The following is an 18,991-nucleotide window of genomic DNA, read 5'->3' on the forward strand; positions in this document are numbered from 1 at the left end:
TAATGTTAGCACAAGTGGTCTACATTAGTCAGCCTTTAGATAGCCATATTTCTTTCTCTCCCCCCACATTGAAAGTGTGGCCTTTATGCTTTCCTTCCCTCATGGGTTGACAAAGAAAAGTCGAGCTCTTAAAGGTGAAAGGCTAAATTATTTAATTATTTTTCATCATGGCTAAGGCTAAGGGTATTCAATTCCCTATTCAATACCCAAGAGAAATTATTATAAAGTATGAAATGAACTGCTCACTCCAAATCCAAATCCCATTATGATCTACGTTTCAAAACTCATAATTATTATTGAATATTAAACTAAGCAAAACACGAGTATAAATTATAATTAAAGGTTAAATTATTTTAACCTATAGTTTAGGAAAGAAAAAGGAGGGTGAGATTTTCAGTTGCGGTACTTTTAAATTTATTTCACCTAACCGAACTTTTAATTCATGTTTTTACCAAACGGAACCGAAAGAAGTATTTCCTTTCCCTCCACCCGACAAAGGGGTGATAGCGTCAATTCGAAAAGGCAGAGGGGCAAAAGCAGGTAAAATGGAATAGAGTGCCGTTGGGGCGATGTCTGACGTGGCAAAGACCCGGATAATCAGGATAAGTAAATTCCATATTACACAGATACACACAATTCCAACACGCTTTATTTTGACAAACATTTCCCATAAAATAAAGAGAGAAAGAATACCGAAAGCCAAAGCCAAGGCCAAAGCCAAACTCTCTCTCTTTAAAGCTTTCGAAGCAAGAACAACTTCAACCAACAAGAAGAAGAAGAAGCAAAAAAAAAAAAAAAACTCATCTCTTTTCCAAGTCTTTCTTTTTGTCTCAATTATTTATAAATAATAAGAAATTTGTTTGATCGATTGTTAGTTTGTTGATCAGTTTGGAGTTTGAGGATCATCGTGATTGTGGTATTGTACAGATACGTTTCTTTTTTTGTTTTTCTTGTGTAAATTTGGTGTATGTATAATTGATGATGATGGAGACGCCGGAAAGTGGGAGAGCGGTGGCGTTGGAATTTCCGGCGAGTGAGACGCCGTCATTTTCCCGTGTGCCGAGGAGGATTCGGAAGAGGCTTCTTGCCGAGTGCAAGACTCCTTGTACTGTTGAAGAAATCGAAGCCAAGCTTCGACACGCCGATCTTCGTAGACAGGTAAACTCAGATTTTTCTTTTCTTTTTTGTTTTTTTTTTTTTAAATCAAGGTTTCTACACTATTTTTTTTTAATTTTTCTTATTTTGGTTGGTTGGTGAGAAAATTAAGAGAAACAAAAGTAACGGAAAGATATTTTTAATTTTTGAAATAATTATTTTATGAGTTACTTAGGCGATTAAGATACTGTTATAACTGAAATAACTAATTGGTTCAGTCGAGTTGAGTCCTGAGTTTTGTTTGGAAAAAAAAATAACAGAGTTCAAGAAGGATCTAGAAATTTTCTTAACTTTTTAATGTTAAATTTCAAAATCTGAAGAGAGATACTCCACGACTCCACCTAACCAAGGTTGTTAGGTTAAATATAATAAACCGAAATTTATTTTTTGCTACATTTTTCTCTGTTTTTATTCTTTTTTTTTTAGTTTTATGAAGTTATGATTCTATTTGTAATGTCATGCGTCATATTTGAATGAAATGAAAAATTTTTTGAAATGAAAAAAAAGTCTTCCTTCACTTGGTATTCATCAAATCTTTGTTTTGAAAGATGTTTCTAGGTGTTAGGTAAAGTGGGGTTTGGGTGTTCCTGAATTAATTTTGCACTTTTAGGTGGTTCATTTCACATGCAAACCTCTCTTTTTCTCTTCTAATGTTCGCTTTTGAATCATGTTGTTTCTTTGAATATCTGTTTACTTGCCAGCCGAACGCAGTTGAGGTTCCATTATTCCACATTTCTTTAACTTGTCTAATTTACAGCAAATTCTACTAATTTTCATTTCAGACGTACTGATTTTTGGTGACTATTGCCTTTTTTTTCTGGAATTATGTTTATTTTTACACTTGTAACCTAAATTTAACTAGAACTTGAATTTTTTTTTTTTGGTTTATACTTACTTCCCTTCTTTTTTTTTCATGGTTGTTGTTTGAGTATAGCAATTTTATGAAAGTGTGTCAAGCAAGGCAAGATCAAAGCCAAGAAGCCCCTCCAGATCCTCATCACATGAGGAAGACCTTGGTCAGCGCTTGGAAGCAAGGCTCCAAGCTGCTGAGCAGAAAAGGTAAAGTGAACATTTTCAAAGTACATCATTTCAAGGGACATAGCAGATATTTTTGTAAGTTGAAAGCTTACAGGCTGGTGAACCAACAGGTTGAGCATTTTGGCAAAGGCTCAGATGCGCCTTGCCAAGTTAGATGAGTTGCGGCAAGCAGCAAAAACTGGGGTAGAAATGCGTTTCAAGAAGGAACGAGAGAAGCTTGGAACGAAAGTGGAATCACGGTTTCAGCAGGCGGAGGCTAATAGAATGCTTATCCTTAAGGCTTACAGCCAGCGTAGGGCGACAATAAAGGAGAGATTATCCCAATCATTGTCACGAAGGATGGCTAGAGAAAGTAAATATAAAGAGCGTGTGCGTGCTGCCATTCATCAAAAGCGTGCAGCTGCTGAGAAGAAGCGACTGGGGCTGCTGGAAGCAGAGAAGAAGAAAGCCCGTGCTAGGTTTTTGCAAGTTCGAAGAGTGGCTAAGTCTGTCTGTCACCAGCGTGAGGTTGAGAGAAGCAGAATGAGGGACCAGTTGGAAGACAGACTACAAAGGGTATGTATGTTTTATAAATTTCTGTTGTATGTTCTGCTTCATCTTCAAGTGCAAATATGGTATTTTTCTTCATATTTTATTAACTATGTTTTCTTATTAATTTATTGATGAATAGGCAAAGAGACAAAGAGCAGAGTACTTGAGGCAGAGAGGAAGGCCACATAAATCTGTTCAAGTGAATTGGAATAGGATGCACAGGCAAGCTGATCTTCTTTCTAGAAAATTAGCAAGGTATTAAGACGAGCATTTCTAATTGATCATTTCATGACTCTGTTTGTTTGATGGACTGCATGCTCTAATTGGTACTGTTTATCATCTATTGTTGTCATCTTGAGAGGGCCTTTGAAAAGATTTCCTGTGCAGTGGTAGAGAAAATTTATTATTTCATAATGTTTACATATCCTTGTTGCAACTTATTTTAAGTATAGTTTTTGGGTGAGAATACCTAAAGGGCTAAAACTACATATGTTCTAGTATCTAATTCTTTTGCATTCTACAGGTGCTGGAGGCGGTTCCTTAGGCAGAGAAAAACTACTTTAGACTTGGCAAAAGCCTTTGATGCCTTGAAAATCAATGAGAATTCCATAAAGTCAATGCCATTTGAACAACTTGCTCTTCTGATTGAATCAATTACTACCCTTCAAACTGTGAAGGCTTTGCTTGATCGCATTGAGAGCCGTGTTAAGGCCTCTAGGGTAGTAAGTGCTACTGATCATCTATCCAGTTTGGATAACATTGATCACCTTCTCAAAAGAGTTGCTACTCCAACAAAGAAGAGTACTACTCCCAGGACCTCTATGAGGGGCAGAGAGGCTAAGAAAGTTGTTTCAGTTAGGGAGGCTGCCAAAAGTCTTGCTAAATTATCAAGGTATCCAGTCAGAGTAGCACTTTGTGCATACATGATATTGGGTCATCCTGAGGCAGTTTTTAGTGGTCAGGGAGAGCGAGAGATTGCTTTGGCCAAATCTGCAGAAGCATTTGTTCGAGAGTTTGAGTTGTTGATAAAGATTATTTTAGAGGGTCCCATACAGAGTTCTGACGAAGAATCTGACTCTGCATTGCCTAAACGTTTGACCTTTAGGTCACAGCTTACATCATTTGACAAAGCTTGGTGCTCCTACTTGAATTGTTTTGTGGTGTGGAAGGTGAAGGATGCTCAGTCTTTGGAGGAGGACTTGGTAAGAGCAGCGTGCCAGCTTGAGCTCTCTATGATTCAAAAGTGCAAGTTGACTCCGGAAGGAGATAATACTGCTCTTACTCATGATATGAAGGCTATTCAAAGACAGGTCTTAATCTTGGTCTTTTTCTTGATAGAACTATTACTGAAATTCACTGCCAGTATAGAAATATAGTCGACTAATTTGACTACAATGTATAAAATCGAACACAGCTTAACGATACAGAAGTTAACTGAATTTTTTAAATATAGACTAATTGTGCTTGGTTCAAAGTTTTAAATATATTCAAAGTAACTACCTTGGTCTTCATCATGCTCAGAGGATTCTCATGGAAATTTTTTATACTGCAGGTTACGGAAGATCAAAAACTTTTAAGGGAGAAAGTGCTACATTTGAGTGGAGATGCTGGTATTGAGCGAATGGAATGTGCCCTATCTCAAACACGGGCTAAATTTTTCCAAGCAAGGGAAAGTGGGAGCCCTATGGGGTCACCAATTACACCCTTCCTGTCTCCAAACACACATGGTTCCCCTAGTTCTTCTGCTAGAACCGATAATAGAAGTGATCTGACTCAGATGCCAAACCGTGTTGTCCGCTCTCTGTTTAAGGAAGATGGCACATCCCCATCCAAAAATTCTGGTTCCTCTGTGCCTAGCAGCAGCCATTCAGATGCTCAGTTGGGTACTTATATTGAAAAGCAGCGGGTCACTGAAAATGAATTGATAGTTCATGAATTTTTTCATGAGCAGCTTGGGTTTGTTGATAGCTTCAGTGTCACTGACGAAGATCAAATCAGCATAAAGGTTTGTGCATTTTTCATTATTCTGGTTATCTGTGGTAGAAGAACCACATACTCATAATCATCTTTAGAATTTTCGGCACTTTTGCTGGCTTCCTTGATTGGTATGATGGGTTTGATTGCATTTTATGAAATATGCAAGGATACAAAATTGTCTTAGAAATTGATGAATTTCTTGGCAGCCATGCTGAATAAAACTATATGGCAATGTCTTTATGTTTCTCAGGCGAAGATAAGGGAAACAATGGAGAAGGCTTTCTGGGATGGGATCACGGAATCTATGAGACAGGATGAGCCCAATTATGACCGAGTTATTGAGCTTGTGAGGGAAGTTAGGGATGAAATTTGTGAGATGGCTCCTCAGAGTTGGAGAGAAGAAATAACTGATGCTATTGATCTAGAAATCCTCTCCCAGGTACTAGCACGCCTTTACCATTGCCATATTATTATTTTCATCTATTAAATCCTAATCTTTTTATTTTTCTCCCATTCAAAGGTGCTGAAGTCAGGAAACCTGGACATTGATTATCTTGGAAGGATTCTGGAGTTTGCATTGATCACTTTGCAGAAGCTCTCCTCGCCAGCCAATGATGATGAAATGAAGGCTGCTAACCAGAGTTTATTGAAAGAGTTAGCTGAGATTTGCGAAGCCAGAGAGAAGCCAAATAATTCTCCTGCCCTTGCAATGATCAAGGGTCTGCGCTTTGTCTTGGAGCAGATTCAGGTGTTTTTTCATGTCCATTTTTTTCCTCTTGATAGAGTGGATTCTTCATGCATCACCTTTTCTACAGGCATTGAGTTGAGAAAGAGGAAGTTTTTTCAGTTTTTAATAGATTAATATTCATTTTTTTGGCAGAATCTAAAGCGAGAGATAAGCAAAGCTCATATAAGGATGATGGAGCCATTGTTAAAGGGACCTGCTGGTTTGGATTACCTTAGGAAAGCTTTTGCAAACCGTTATGGATCTTCTTCTGATGCTTACACTTCTCTACCGTTGACCATGCGGTGGCTTTCATCTGTGAGGAATTGCAAAGATCAAGAGTGGGGAGAACACCAAAATTCTCTGTCAACTTTGAAGGCACAGGATAGTTCATCGCAGGGGCTTCTTACTTCCATCACCCTGAAAACTGGTGGAAGCTATAATTCAGAAAATGCAAGCCAAAAGACTTTTATCAACCCGAATGCTTCTGCTAGGAGTGTTACAGGTTTGGATGTCAAACTTTTTTTAATTATTTGAAGGGAAGCTATATTTCCAAAGATTTAGACCTCTGGAAATATTAACTCCCGGAAATCAAAGCTAATATAGTTAGAGATATGCAATCATTTTTCACATACTCATGGTTCTTATGTTCTTTGGTCAGGTCAACAACCAGAATGCAAGGGAGAGATAGTTGATATACTGCTGAGGCTTGGTTTGCTAAAGTTAGTTAGTGGAGTTTCTGGTCTAACACCAGATGCTTTGCCCGAAACCTTCATGCTTAACCTCTCGAGACTGAGGGGTGTTCAGGCTGAGATTCAGAAGATCATTGTAATATCCACAAGGTATGTATTAGATCTCTCTCTTGCTTATATGCCCCCCTTCCCCTTTTCTTTCCTTCTTTCTCTGAGTGTACATTATACTGTTTTTATTCGGTTCCTGTTGTCATGTCATGTTTTCGAAATATTTGAAAACTAAGTCTCAATTTTGAGGACTTGCAAAATTATTTGGTCAGACCTGTCTGGTTTAGTTCTTGAGTGCACAAAGGATCTAATATCTGATTATTCACTCGCAGCATTCTTATTTGTCGGCAAATCCTCTTGAGCGAGGAAGTAGTATCTAGCCCTACAGACATGGAAAGCATAATATCGAAGTGCACTGAGCAACTCTTGGTGCTCTTAGACCGTGTCGAAGATGTAGGAATTGAAGGCATTGTTGAAATAATTAGTGGGTTCTCTAGAGATGGTGACCAAGTAGCAGACACCGAGAAGCTTCAAATGAGGAAAGTCATGATGGGCAGGATGCTAGCAAAGGGCTTGCAAGCTGGGGATGCGGTGTTTGAAAGGGTGTCCCGTGCTGTTTATTTAGCTTTCAGAGGGATTGTGCTAGGTGGGAGCAGTTCCCACGGAAGAAAGTTGGCGGAAATTGCCCTGCGGCAAGTCGGAGCTGGTTCCCTGACTGAAAGGGTGGTGAAAGCAGCCGAGGTGGTGGTGGTTGCAGCCACAGTTTCAATGGGCGTCCATGGGCCATGGTATACAAACTTAATCGGTAACATGTGATGTGGATTTATGAAAAGAATACGAAGAAAATAACACACACCTGTAAGTAATGTGTAGAAGCCTGCATTTAACTCCTCTAGTGGACAAGAGTCTCTCCTTGCAGATGGAAAACTTATCCTGTGTTCTAATAGAACATATTGTAAATAGCGTTTAGATTTAGGTTAATGGAGAAGGTTTATTTTCTGTAAATGAAATGGCTTCTCTTTCTTTTCAATGGGGAAGCCAAACGCCAGGATGAATAATATTGGATGTGCTTTTTTATTGTTTTATCTTTTGTGGATAAAACATTATTAATAAAAAAAAAGTGACCAGCGAGTTAAGCGGCTAAACCACAGTTAATAGTGGCTGATTAGTAGAAACAAAAATATTAATTTTAAGCTGGATAGTATATAAACTAAAATTGGGCTTAGATAAGTTCGTTCGAATTCGGTTTGACCGGGTCCAAAATATTTTATATAATATTATTTATTTTTTTTTTATAACATTATTAAGGAGTATTTCTATACTCCTTACCGCAAATAATAATAATAATAATAAAGGAAATAGCTAATGGATATTTCCCATTGATATCGGCCTTCACTATTAAGCTCACGTATGGATTACCCCCATTAATTCGTCCATTACTGCTCAGGTACGAAGGCCATCCATCAATGTGTTCCCATGGTAGACCCGTGCTACTGCAATCTTATTGACTAAAAAACATGCCGCAACAGCCTAGAAGCAGAGAGAATGGCTCCCAAAAATTCTTTTTTTTTTTTTTTTTCTGATTTTAAAGCAGAAATGTAATGGGAAATTACCGTATATAAATTCCTTTACCATGATTAAAACACTACAATGTTGATTGTTACCCATTTCACGTTGACCATGAAGGTAGCACCCTTCCCATACCATCCACGTGGACCTTCATCTCCGGGCACTTAGATTCAACACCGTAATCATCATAATCATCAAAGTCCAGGTCATTACCTGTGCACTGATTGTTGTAATCTGGGTCTTTTGAAGAATGTGCCCCACCATCATTGTTCTGCATCTTTACCGTCCTTTTCTTGGATCGACTGGTGCTTCTGGTGAAGTCATCGTCGTCTACATTTGCTTTTGGAGCACCATTTGCATCTCTTCTTCTCTTTGTTGAGTCATTGCTGTCATTGCTGCTACTGCTGTTTCTGTCTGTTTTGTAGTGTTCCTTGATGGTAGCTTCAATGGTTTCCAATATTCGGTCTCCGTACTTACTTATCTTAGCCCTGAATTTAGTTCGAGTATTTGTTGATTGATCAAATATATTAACACTCTGACACCCCAAACAAAAAAAAATTTCAATACAAAACTGAGGTCCAGAACTTACTTCCCAATGCCGTTAATCTCCAGGAGTTCTTCCTCTGTTCTTGGAACTCTTTTGCTTATGTGCTGCAGGGTAGCGTTTCTAAGCGAAAGAAAAAATGAAAATTAAAAGAGCAGCTTCTAAAGACAGAAGCAAATGTAAACAAATTCGAAGCAGTTAAGACAGCACATAACTTTTAAATTTGAAAAAATTTTCCAGGAGACAAACTGGTGCGAAACAGAAATATCGAGAGCTCACCCAAATATATGGTATGCCATGACTCCATCGCCAGCTTCTTTGACAAGAACAGTTCGAAGCATTCGCAAAGCAGAATACAGTTTTGCTGAGAGATTCTGTTGTAAACATAAACAACTTAGTTTATAACCCCAGAATCATGTCTGGCAGATAACAAAGAGAAGATATCAAGATGCAGAGAAGCACAGAAATATACCAAGTCGACTTTGGATTGAGATTGGGCTGGAGTATCAACTCTTGGAGGACTTAGCTTCCCAGATGTCAATGAGCCTTTTGCTGGAGTCACTTCAGATTTGCTCAGTTTAGTTGCTTTTACAGTGCTTGGGAATCTACATGGTAAAACCAGATGTCAGGAAGAGCATTGCGATATTCCGTGCAACTCGAGAAACAAAACTAAATGTCCACAAGCTTGATGCCAAAGATTCAGGTGAAATTACTTTGTGAACGCCCAGGAATCTTAACTTTCTAATTACAAGCATTCCACAAACATATGATTACATAAATTGTTGCCACTACTATAAACTGTAAAATATGTCGATGAAAAAAGAATCAAGTCAAGGTATTTTTGTGTATTGTGGGAAATGGGAATACAGCTACGTATTGATAACAAAAAAAGGGAATATTTAAATATTTTAACAACAGGAAGTGCTAAATTTGAAACCCAAAAAAAACCTTAAATCTGATTTCTGTAACAATGAGAAGCACAGAAAATGGAATGAGCAGTAGTGAAAAGCAGATACGTAAATAAAAAATTAAAATTTTGCAGGTAGATAAGGTCTAGAGGTATTAATCATAAATAGAATTAAATATTTTTGCACATCATTACAATTATGAGAAATAAGAATCCAGTAACTACAAGTTATCAGAACTTAAAGCAAGAAACAACAGCAACAATAAAAAAAAAACCTGAACCTTAATATTATAGTCTGCCCACCAACGCAGAGATTTTGAACCTTAGATTCATTCACCTGGAAACAAAATTAACCTAGTAATTATGTGTGACTAATTAAACACAGAATGGAGAAATATTTTTGCTCTATTTTAAAAAACAAATCTACCAAAGTGAGCATTGAGAGAGGTAGGTATTCAGGGATACCTTCAGCACTGATGACACAGATCCATAAATATCACTCTTCTTTACGTCTTCCACAAGAAACTCCTCAATAACAAGATGACGTAATATGCGGGAAGCTTCACCCTTGGCTACATGTTTTCCTGCACCATGCAGGCTCAAAGTCTCATGTCTGTGTTTCTTGACCTGGTTTTAGCATTGCCCCCAAAAATTGCAATCAGAGAAGATAAAATATTGAACAAGCAAACTAAAAGTGTAGGACTTACAAATTGGCTTAAGGAACCTCTATAGACTTCTAAAATATGAGATGATGAAAACTGCTGGCCTGTTAATTTCACTAGTTCAACCTAGCAAAAAATGGTACAAAATTGTTCAAAAAGGCAACACAAGGAGTGATAAAAGCAAAGTAGAATTTCATACCCCAAGTAAAGAGAAGGGAAAAAGAAGGAACAGAAAGATATATAAAATGCTTTCTAACCAGTTGCTTTGCTATATTAGTGACATCTTTATCAACAAAACTTTTAACCCTGCAACAATTATCACATGTTTTTTTGCAGTTTCCAGAATCAAATTTTTCTCCAAAATGCAGAAGCTGTAGGAGACGTCTGCAATCAACATCATTTTCACAATAACTGACCTGAAATATTTAATTCAGAAGTTAATATATATTGAAAGATAATAATAAAATATCAAGAGCAAAAGTAAAGGAGTTTATATAAATACCATGCGCAGGAGATTTTCAGTATTTGTTTCCAAAATCCTCCCTGAATTATTGAAGCGACTATAGCCAGACACAAAGGGACTTTGCTCTGCAGCACCGTGACTAATCATATGCTTGACTCGTATCTTCAAAAGAATAATATGTGATAGTAAATAGGTGAAAAAGAAATATTATTCCTAGTTTATTTGACTCATCCAAGATTTAACATACAAAAATACATAGACACATAAGAGATATCACTAGTCACTATAAGTTTGTTCAGAATTAACAGTAGGTGAATAGACTCTGTTTTCTATACCAAGTTCATAAAAATCACAAAGATGCATGACATAAACTGGAGCAACTTACATAGTCACTGTAACTGTAGTACAATAGGCAAGATGAGCGCTGACCATCTCGACCAGCACGACCACACTCCTATAACATGGAAAAAGCACATTAAGTATGGAGAATGTAAATTGGCAGAAAAAATGTATATTCAGACTGCATCATATCACGTTAATCTTAATGATTACCTGATGGTAACCTTCAATAGATTTTGGAAGAGAATGGTGAATGACAAAGCGAACATCTGGTTTGTTGATACCTGAAATAAATGTGTTATTAGTCATTTTCCCTTAATCAAGGAAGCAACCCCCAAAAATGAATGTTACCCATTCCAAATGCCACTGTAGCACAAATTATGTTGATTTCATCTTTGCTCCACTGCTTCTGAATAGCAGCACGTTGTGCAGGATCCATATTGCCATGGTAAAATGCTGCCTTATGTCCACATTCCTGAACAGTCAATGAATCAGAATAGGCATGCATGATTTAGACAGAATGGATAATTGATTTTATTATAAATTTTTATTCTTTAGCTTATCAGCTTCACTCAGACTATGAATTTTAAGGTCTTAGACTGCTAGATCATTCTACCAGTCCACTTAATCATGCACATAAAAGTTAAAATAGCAAACTGTTCTTGCAGAGACCTTTGCATTAGGATAGGCAAAACATCTAGCTGTTAAATTTGCAAAAATATTTTCTTCAATACATGGATGTACATAAGTAAAACTCTTAATGCGATATAATGCAAGAGTTACAGCTTAAAAGCATAAATACAACTTCAATGCTTATTCTGTGTTTGAACTAGTTTCCTCAACCTGAAAACAGAAATCATTTACAAGACTCTTCCATATCATTATATTCTTTTACCATGAAAAAGTTTCATGATCACCTTTACAATTAATTATTGAGAAAAGCAATAAATAAGTTTTCAAGAAGATCAACAGAAATCATGTTAAGTCATTAATTGTTTACTTGTACATATAGAATTAAATGCTTGTTAAATTAATTTTCATAGCACGTCACTAGGGTTTAACTCAAGTCCAAAGGATGGGATGGGATTTGGGTACAGGTCCTACGTTCAAGCCTTAGTGCTCTCATTTGCAACAAAAAAAGAAGTATAATAGTGCATTTTAAAAGTGTAAAAATAGTCTGCCTCCAACAAGAAAAAAGTGATATACCAGAAAGACAAACCTGCAACTTCTCAGCAACTTTTTCACAGTCCATTCTTGAAAGACAATAAATAATTCCACATTCATCAAAATGATTTTCTTTAATGAACTTGTCGATGTCATCCACACACTTCTTGGTTTTGGGGATAACTGAATACCTGTGATCTTAAAATCAGCAGTGATTTGATCTTAACATTTAGTAACAGCTCCATATTCAACACTTACCATAGATTTGGGCGATTAAAACTTTGTCTGAATATAATGCAGTTATTGAGGCCAAGAGCTTGCACAACATCTTCTTTTACACTAGCTGTTGCAGTTGCGGTTAAAGCTAAAACTGGAGTCTTTGGAAACTTCTGTTTCAAGATACCAAGGCCCTGGACAGTTTATGAAACAGCTTAATGTCAAACAGAAGCTATATGATCATGGGCAACTGTAAGAAAAATTCCAAAGCTTACAACCTGATAATCCGGTCTAAAGTCATGCCCCCACTGACTCACACAATGAGCTTCATCAATAACAATCCTTGCAATCAAGTCACGTGCATTTAGACTGTCCAAGTGCCGCAACAGGACATCACTCCTGCAACCAAAATAGAGGTTATATAAGCAATTAAGGCTACATCAAAGCAAGTGCATGCAGCTGAGTATTCCTTTATGTATTAATACACTTACAGATATATATTATCATAGTAGATTAAATTTTCCATCAGATGGACGTTAAAAAGCCCCGGAAGAAGGTTTGTAAAGGGGAGAAACTTATAACACCAGAGAGAGAGAGGGAATTTTATGGTTGAGGAACAATTGGCTCTCCATAAGGAAAGAGGAAATGGCAGGAAAGGGATTACCACCAAGGTTTAAAAGGAGAACCTAGCAAAACGTTGAAAAGGTTAAGTTGCAATATTTGAACTATGGAAGTTATCTTGAAACAATTGCCTTGTTCATAACTTTCATGTTAGGTTCCCTGAAATACTTCGATTTTAAATTATCAGCCTATACTAAATTTGGCACCTTTAATGTAGTAAAAGTTAGCACATTTACAGTTAAAAGAAATATCTATGTTTGCTCAAAGGATAAAAATGCACTAAAGACATATAACCACAGAACATAAATCATTTTCTATTCTAGAAAGTTTTCAGTGAACCAACTGTTTCTTTCTTTCTTTCTCCTTTTTTTTTTTTTGAGCAATCCAACTGTTTCTTCAAGTAATTCAGAAAAGAAAATTTTGGGATCTCAACCAAAAGTGGCTTTCAATTACTTCTGACTACAATATTAAATAGCATAACAAGCATTTGAAATGCATACTCAACTAGCTGCAGAGAAAATCAGATCAGCAGCAACCTCCTTAAATTTTTAAGCTAAGAGCCTATTGTGAACTGACTTAAGCTTTTATCTAAAGGACATGTAAGATCAGTCTCCTTGGTACCTTCCTAATTAGGTTTGCCGTAACAAAGAAGACAGCATCTGAAACAAAAAGGCTAGTTCTGAAGCTGCCCTTGTCATCTAGAATAATTCATGACCCAATATGCTCAATGTCTGAAATTAACAAAACACTTCTTAATTTCTTGTGCCAACTCTCTTATTTCAAACCTTGTAAGTGATGCAGTCAAAGTAATTACTGCAGATATCGGCAAACACTATTTGCAACAATATGATGAGTGCAGAGGACACTCACTTAGCTACTTTCTCTGGTGTAACATATAACAACTTGTATTTGCAATAATCAGAAGTAAGCTCTCTAAGGATCTCCTGTTGTTCAGTCCATTCCATATTGGCACTCAAGTAAGCAGCAGGTATATTTGCCTATAATGCACCAACAAGGATGAAGAAAGTACATTTCATCATTAAGCAGCCGATCAGCTATCTGGTTAAAAGGTAAATTATAAGAACACCGATGGAGAACACATTACCTGCAATAAATGCATTATTTGATCTTGGATGAGTGACACAAGAGGCGAAATCACCAATGTTATCCCCGGACAGATAAGAGCAGGCAGCTGAAATAGAAAAAGAAACAACATGCTTAAAGCCCTGCTTATGAGGCATCACACTCGCATCAACCAAAGACAACCCTAGAAAACTTTTGTCAGTTGTTACTAATACACTAAAACAGAATCAATGCATATGAAGAACAAAGTAAAAGTAAAGTCTATATCATGGTATGGCTTCTCCAGACATTACTGCATGACATTAAAGGTTTGACAGCTCAGCAAAAAAAACCAGCAGACAAAGCATTTTCACAAATCTAAAATGGCATCAGATTGTAACAGCAAAAGTGCTCGAGAAAGGAGAGCAAACTAGTAGTTGCCTAAATAAAAAAGAAGCACCAAAGGATAAGCAGGCCTTAAGAAAACCTCTTCACCTGATATGTCAGGCTCTTTCCCCCTCCTGTAGGCATAAGAACAAAAACATCACACCCACTCATTGTAGCATTAATAACCTCTCTTTGGTTGGGGCGAAACGAGTGGTTCCCAAACACCTTCTTGTTATTGGCCTGAAGAGAAAGAAGTCAATAAACATTAGAAAAGGCTATGCGTATGGAAACTTGTTAACAATTAGGATAAGCACCTCGAGCTTTTTAGTCCATGGGAAATCCCTACTACTCCACTTTTGGTCATTTGAACCCTCAATATAATTTACTTCTATAATCTTTGGAACATATGGTTCTCGTTCCATAGGACCTGATGAGACGCCAAAATTATTTACAGAAGAAAAAGAAACTGATGATGAATTCCAATTTTCATACCCATTTGGTTCATTACATAAATGAACCTGGGCATCAAATCGAATTGGGTCAATGCTGAATGATGCTGTTTGTGGTGTTCCATATAGAAAGGTGCGAGTTGCTGTTGATGCTGAGAAATGTGACTTTTGCCTTTCCATATCACAGATATATCTCTCAAGCTGCTGAATTTGCTTATTCAGCTGCAACCTGACCATCAACATAAATACATTAACCAGAGCACAAATATCACAGTGGTTGGTTCTTATCTCTTTGAAAAAGGATCTTAATGTGTTATGATATGCAAGTAATGAAATAATGAAGAGCATAATGTCCAGTGTTATCTATCGCACATTATCTCGTACTTCCTAAATTTAACTGCTTTAATTATCTTTTCTTTTTCCGTGAATTTTAATTTTCAATGATTGCCTCAAAATACACCTAATTGCAAGAAAAAAAAAAAACCCTGTCATGGAGGGGGGAAAACAAATAACAAACATTGTAGGGGGAAGAAGGACAAACCTATCTTCGCGAAGCTTCTCTATCTGCTCTGGACTCAGGTTGGAAGCGTTGTCAAGCAATTCATTTGACACAGCAATTAATTTGTCCTTCATCTCCTGCACGTGACTAGCAGCTTCTGGGCAGAGTCCTAGCTGCATCAATTTCCAGAATCAGGAATATCAAATTTGGAGAAAATTCAGATGACATCAGAGTAGAAAAAGATGCAGATGAGATGCATACCTTACAGCCATGACTGCAGTTTGAGCATAATTCGGTAGGCAAGCAAGCTTCTTCTTCTCCTGCAAAAGCATTTTTATCCATTTGGGCAATGGGTGGGAACTTAGAAACAGAAGGTTGAGGCGTGCAAGTTGATTGATAGTGTTTCGAGACAATCTGGTCCACATCAATATCCTGAAACCCAATATCAATAAATGATAGATAAGACTGGGATTAACAATCATATCAATGATCAAAAAGTATGTCTTACAATGGATAATATACTGGGAACTTATTAATAGTTCAAAAACAGGACAAATAAATGCGAAAAATCAGCATAATTTATAATTTCAGAATAGCATTAGAAAGGAGAAATTTACACTTCTTAAAGCAACCAATAGAAGGCATTTATACAGTCAAAATTATGCCCAATCGACTGCATCAAGATAGCCCAAGATTTAACATGCTTGACTCAAAAGACAGCAAATTCAAGTTAAAATGGACTTGGAGAGACTAGGGAGAGTTAGATGGACTAGATCAATTTATGTCAACATGACCAACTTTCAATTGGAATACCACCGTGGCAAAAAAGGTGAAGCATTACCTTGAGTAAGTCATCGTCATCAATTTCATCAGCCAAAACCTCTGCAGACTGCTCCAGTTGACTAGCATGGACAATATGATTCCATAATGATCCACCTAAAACTTTCGAATTACTACGGTTGGACATGGATGCTTTAATCTCACTGTGCCTTTGTAGGTGATTTCCATCTTCCACAGCATTGGCATTACTTGATGGAAAAGAACTGGCCATGCACCTTCCCACTTCATTGATCTTGCCATCGGTTTCATTGACGTTTCGACTGACATGCATATGTTTAGACCACTTCATGTCTGATGAGTTTGTTAGGGTAGATCTTCCTCTCCAATTATGTGAAATCTCATCGTTTGAATTCTTAACTGGAGCAGTTGTTCCAGGTCTTAAGTAGGTCCTGCAAGATGTTGGAAGACTAGAAAGAATCTGCCAAGCCTGGACAATATTTCCACAAAAAGGTTCATTACATCAGAAAATAAAAATAAATAAACATCCATGCAGTGGATATCTAAGAAAATCTTTACGTATGAAGGAAATTTGGAATTAAGAAGAATAACAACATTACATATACAGACAATGTTATCAAAAAGAAGAAAAAAAAACAAAAGACAGGGAAAGCTATCTCCACATAAGGTAAGGTAAACAGAGTAAAAAAAAGCAACTTAAAATGCGAATGTATGCTCTGAAAACCAACTTTAGTGAAAGTACTGGTTCATCTGTCTATTGGATTTACCTTTTCCACCTGAGTATGCTGAACTTTTTGAGAATTCTGAATCTGGCAGACTCTTAACCTTAAAGAAATGAGAAAGGTTCAAAGAAAAATCAATAAATTGGTCAAGGGATTGAGACTAAGAAAAGTGTTCCTTGGATTCTTTGAATTATGTAATATAATGCAATCAATAAATCTTATGAAGAAATCAGAGAAAAACATTAACTAAGAAAAGTGCACCTTCGATTCTTGAAATTATGTAATATAATGCAATCAATAAATCTTACGAAGAAATCACAGATAAACATTAATTGTTTGATTAAAATAACATCATGACATTATTTTTATCAGACATAAAACTGCAATCACCAGAAAGCCTGTTGTCCATCAGATAAATATCAAGCTTTACAATTATTCTTTCTTAGTGTATCTTTACAGAGAGGATTCTCACTGTAGTAACCATACAGCCATTTTTTCTTTATTCAACTAATTCTAAACCGATAAAGCAAAATTCATATTCTAAGGAAACCATTAAGGGAGAAAGAGTAGGTGAGTGCTACTCAAAGAAAAACATCAAAGTATATAACAGTAACATACCTTGCACGAATTTCTTCTTCTGTACAAGGTTTTTGTGTTTCTAAGGAGCAAAGAAAATTTGAACTTAAAAACTTCTTTTGGCATGAAAAATTGTCATGTGCATCAACATGCGACAACCAATTGATTTTAGGAAGTTTGTCATTCATCTTTGTAACCTTCACCTGAATTGCTTTGACTGCATATAAACAACTATAAACAATTAGCCAACCAAGAACTGCAAAAATAATGGATGACCCAATGCATAGAAAAAAGAAAGTCATACTCTTACCTCGTATATTTTTCCTTGGCCATTGACTAACATAAATCCTGAATTGCTGATAAAAGTTCCATTGCTCTAAAACTTCACCATGCAACAACCTGGAATAAACTGTTCGAGCCAACTTGAGAACAAAAAGGGACATAAGTTAGAATTTGAAAATAAAATGCCATATATATCTAAGCCTAAGAGTAATACAACTTGTAGGGCTCTCTCATGTTCCTATTTTCAAAACCTAAACATTTTTCAAAAAAAAAAAGGTTTGATTTAACTAGCATTCCCTCCCCTCTCCCCCGCCCTAAACAGCAAAGCTTTCGCGCATTTGTATTAGAAACAAATATGCAATAATTCTAGGAAAAACAGAACGCTATGTTTCAAAAATATATATAATTAAACCAAAATATCCAAAAATTGTAAGCGGTGCCAAATTTGATATTTCTTCAAAAAATAAATAATACAAATTAAAAAAAAAAAACCAAACAATAACGATGAGTAAAAAAGTTTCGCCTCATTTCAACCACCAGGTAAAATCCAAACAACGCCCCTCTTAAAAGCTATACCGCCTAAAATGACATGAAAATATACTTAGTTACTTACAGATAATACGTGTGCAACTGAGACTGAAGAAAGGAATGAAGCCCTAGATTTGAATCGATTGAGATAGAATTGAACCGAAGAATGAACTGACCTTTTTTGTCTGATCTGATATCAGATTCCTTAGGGTTTAATCGGAGAGAGAAACCTGGACAGCAAAAAATATGTTTGCAAGAAAAGTAGGAGAAAGCGCTTTTAAAATGCAGCTCGGTCTGTAATGGCGGGATAATTCGGCCCCGTTCGCCAAAATGAAATTAGTACCCGTGTTTTTATAACCGGACCCGTTTTGACCCGGGAAAAATTAACCAAAAGACCGTTGAATATCTTGAAAGTTAATAGTATAAAGTTTCGAACTATATATTGAGTACATATTATTTTTTAAATAATTTGGAAAACAGGAAAAAGGAAAATGCGAAGCCACTAACGTTACGCGTTTAAAATGCACGAGAAAATTAGTTTAAAAATAAGAAAATATGAATATTTGGAAAAGCTTAAATACAATGAACAAAACTATGTGGGTTACTTTCATTTGGGAACCCCATTTTGTTATTATTAAAATATTCGAAATATAATTATAATTTTATTAATGAAATAATTGTTACACCAAATTACCTATTGATTTATTAAATTGACGTCATTTATCAAATTTGTATACACTCATAAAGAATTAAGAATTATCATGAATAGTTCCATAAGAAAAAAGAAAATAAATAAATTGACGGAATAAAGTTTTAAATTTTTTTAATTATTTAAAAATTTTAAATAAATTATTATTTTTTTATTATATTTAATTAATTTTTTATATTTTTATTTTATATTAAATAAATTTTTATAATTAATATTTAACTAAATATAATTAATCAATCATATTTATCATTTTATATTCATATGACACTGATACATTATTGATTATAAAAAATAAAATTGTCACATGATCACATATATATGTCACATTT

General features: G+C 36.0%; 2 protein-coding genes across 2 annotated transcripts; one reads left to right on the forward strand and one right to left on the reverse strand.

Annotated features, from left to right (window-relative positions):
* Nucleotides 640-7,250, forward strand: LOC18607821. The gene is made up of 11 exons (XM_018115523.1): nucleotides 640-1,158; nucleotides 2,090-2,214; nucleotides 2,304-2,748; nucleotides 2,864-2,979; nucleotides 3,248-4,034; nucleotides 4,277-4,729; nucleotides 4,952-5,140; nucleotides 5,222-5,449; nucleotides 5,582-5,930; nucleotides 6,087-6,267; nucleotides 6,498-7,250. The coding sequence occupies exons 1-11, from the start codon at nucleotides 979-981 to the stop codon at nucleotides 6,979-6,981; spliced, it is 3,537 nt and encodes a 1,178-aa protein (XP_017971012.1). The 5' UTR covers nucleotides 640-978; the 3' UTR covers nucleotides 6,982-7,250.
* LOC18607822 (ATP-dependent DNA helicase Q-like 4A) lies at nucleotides 7,635-18,298 on the reverse strand. Its single transcript, XM_018115522.1, has 26 exons — nucleotides 18,130-18,298; nucleotides 17,454-17,565; nucleotides 17,186-17,360; nucleotides 16,613-16,670; nucleotides 15,889-16,314; nucleotides 15,309-15,479; nucleotides 15,090-15,220; nucleotides 14,414-14,777; nucleotides 14,208-14,339; nucleotides 13,756-13,842; nucleotides 13,521-13,648; nucleotides 12,308-12,428; nucleotides 12,072-12,223; nucleotides 11,869-12,004; nucleotides 11,001-11,124; nucleotides 10,863-10,933; nucleotides 10,696-10,764; nucleotides 10,350-10,472; nucleotides 10,105-10,263; nucleotides 9,893-9,973; nucleotides 9,651-9,812; nucleotides 9,467-9,522; nucleotides 8,751-8,883; nucleotides 8,558-8,652; nucleotides 8,324-8,401; nucleotides 7,635-8,222 (listed from the first exon to the last, which is right to left on the reverse strand). Exons 3-26 carry the CDS (start codon nucleotides 17,329-17,331, stop codon nucleotides 7,835-7,837), a joined length of 3,591 nt encoding a protein of 1,196 aa, XP_017971011.1. The 5' UTR covers nucleotides 17,332-17,360; nucleotides 17,454-17,565; nucleotides 18,130-18,298; the 3' UTR covers nucleotides 7,635-7,834.

The sequence above is a fragment of the Theobroma cacao genome, chromosome 2 (genome assembly GCF_000208745.1).
Source record: "Theobroma cacao cultivar B97-61/B2 chromosome 2, Criollo_cocoa_genome_V2, whole genome shotgun sequence".
In the NCBI taxonomy this organism is placed as follows: domain Eukaryota; kingdom Viridiplantae; phylum Streptophyta; class Magnoliopsida; order Malvales; family Malvaceae; genus Theobroma; species Theobroma cacao.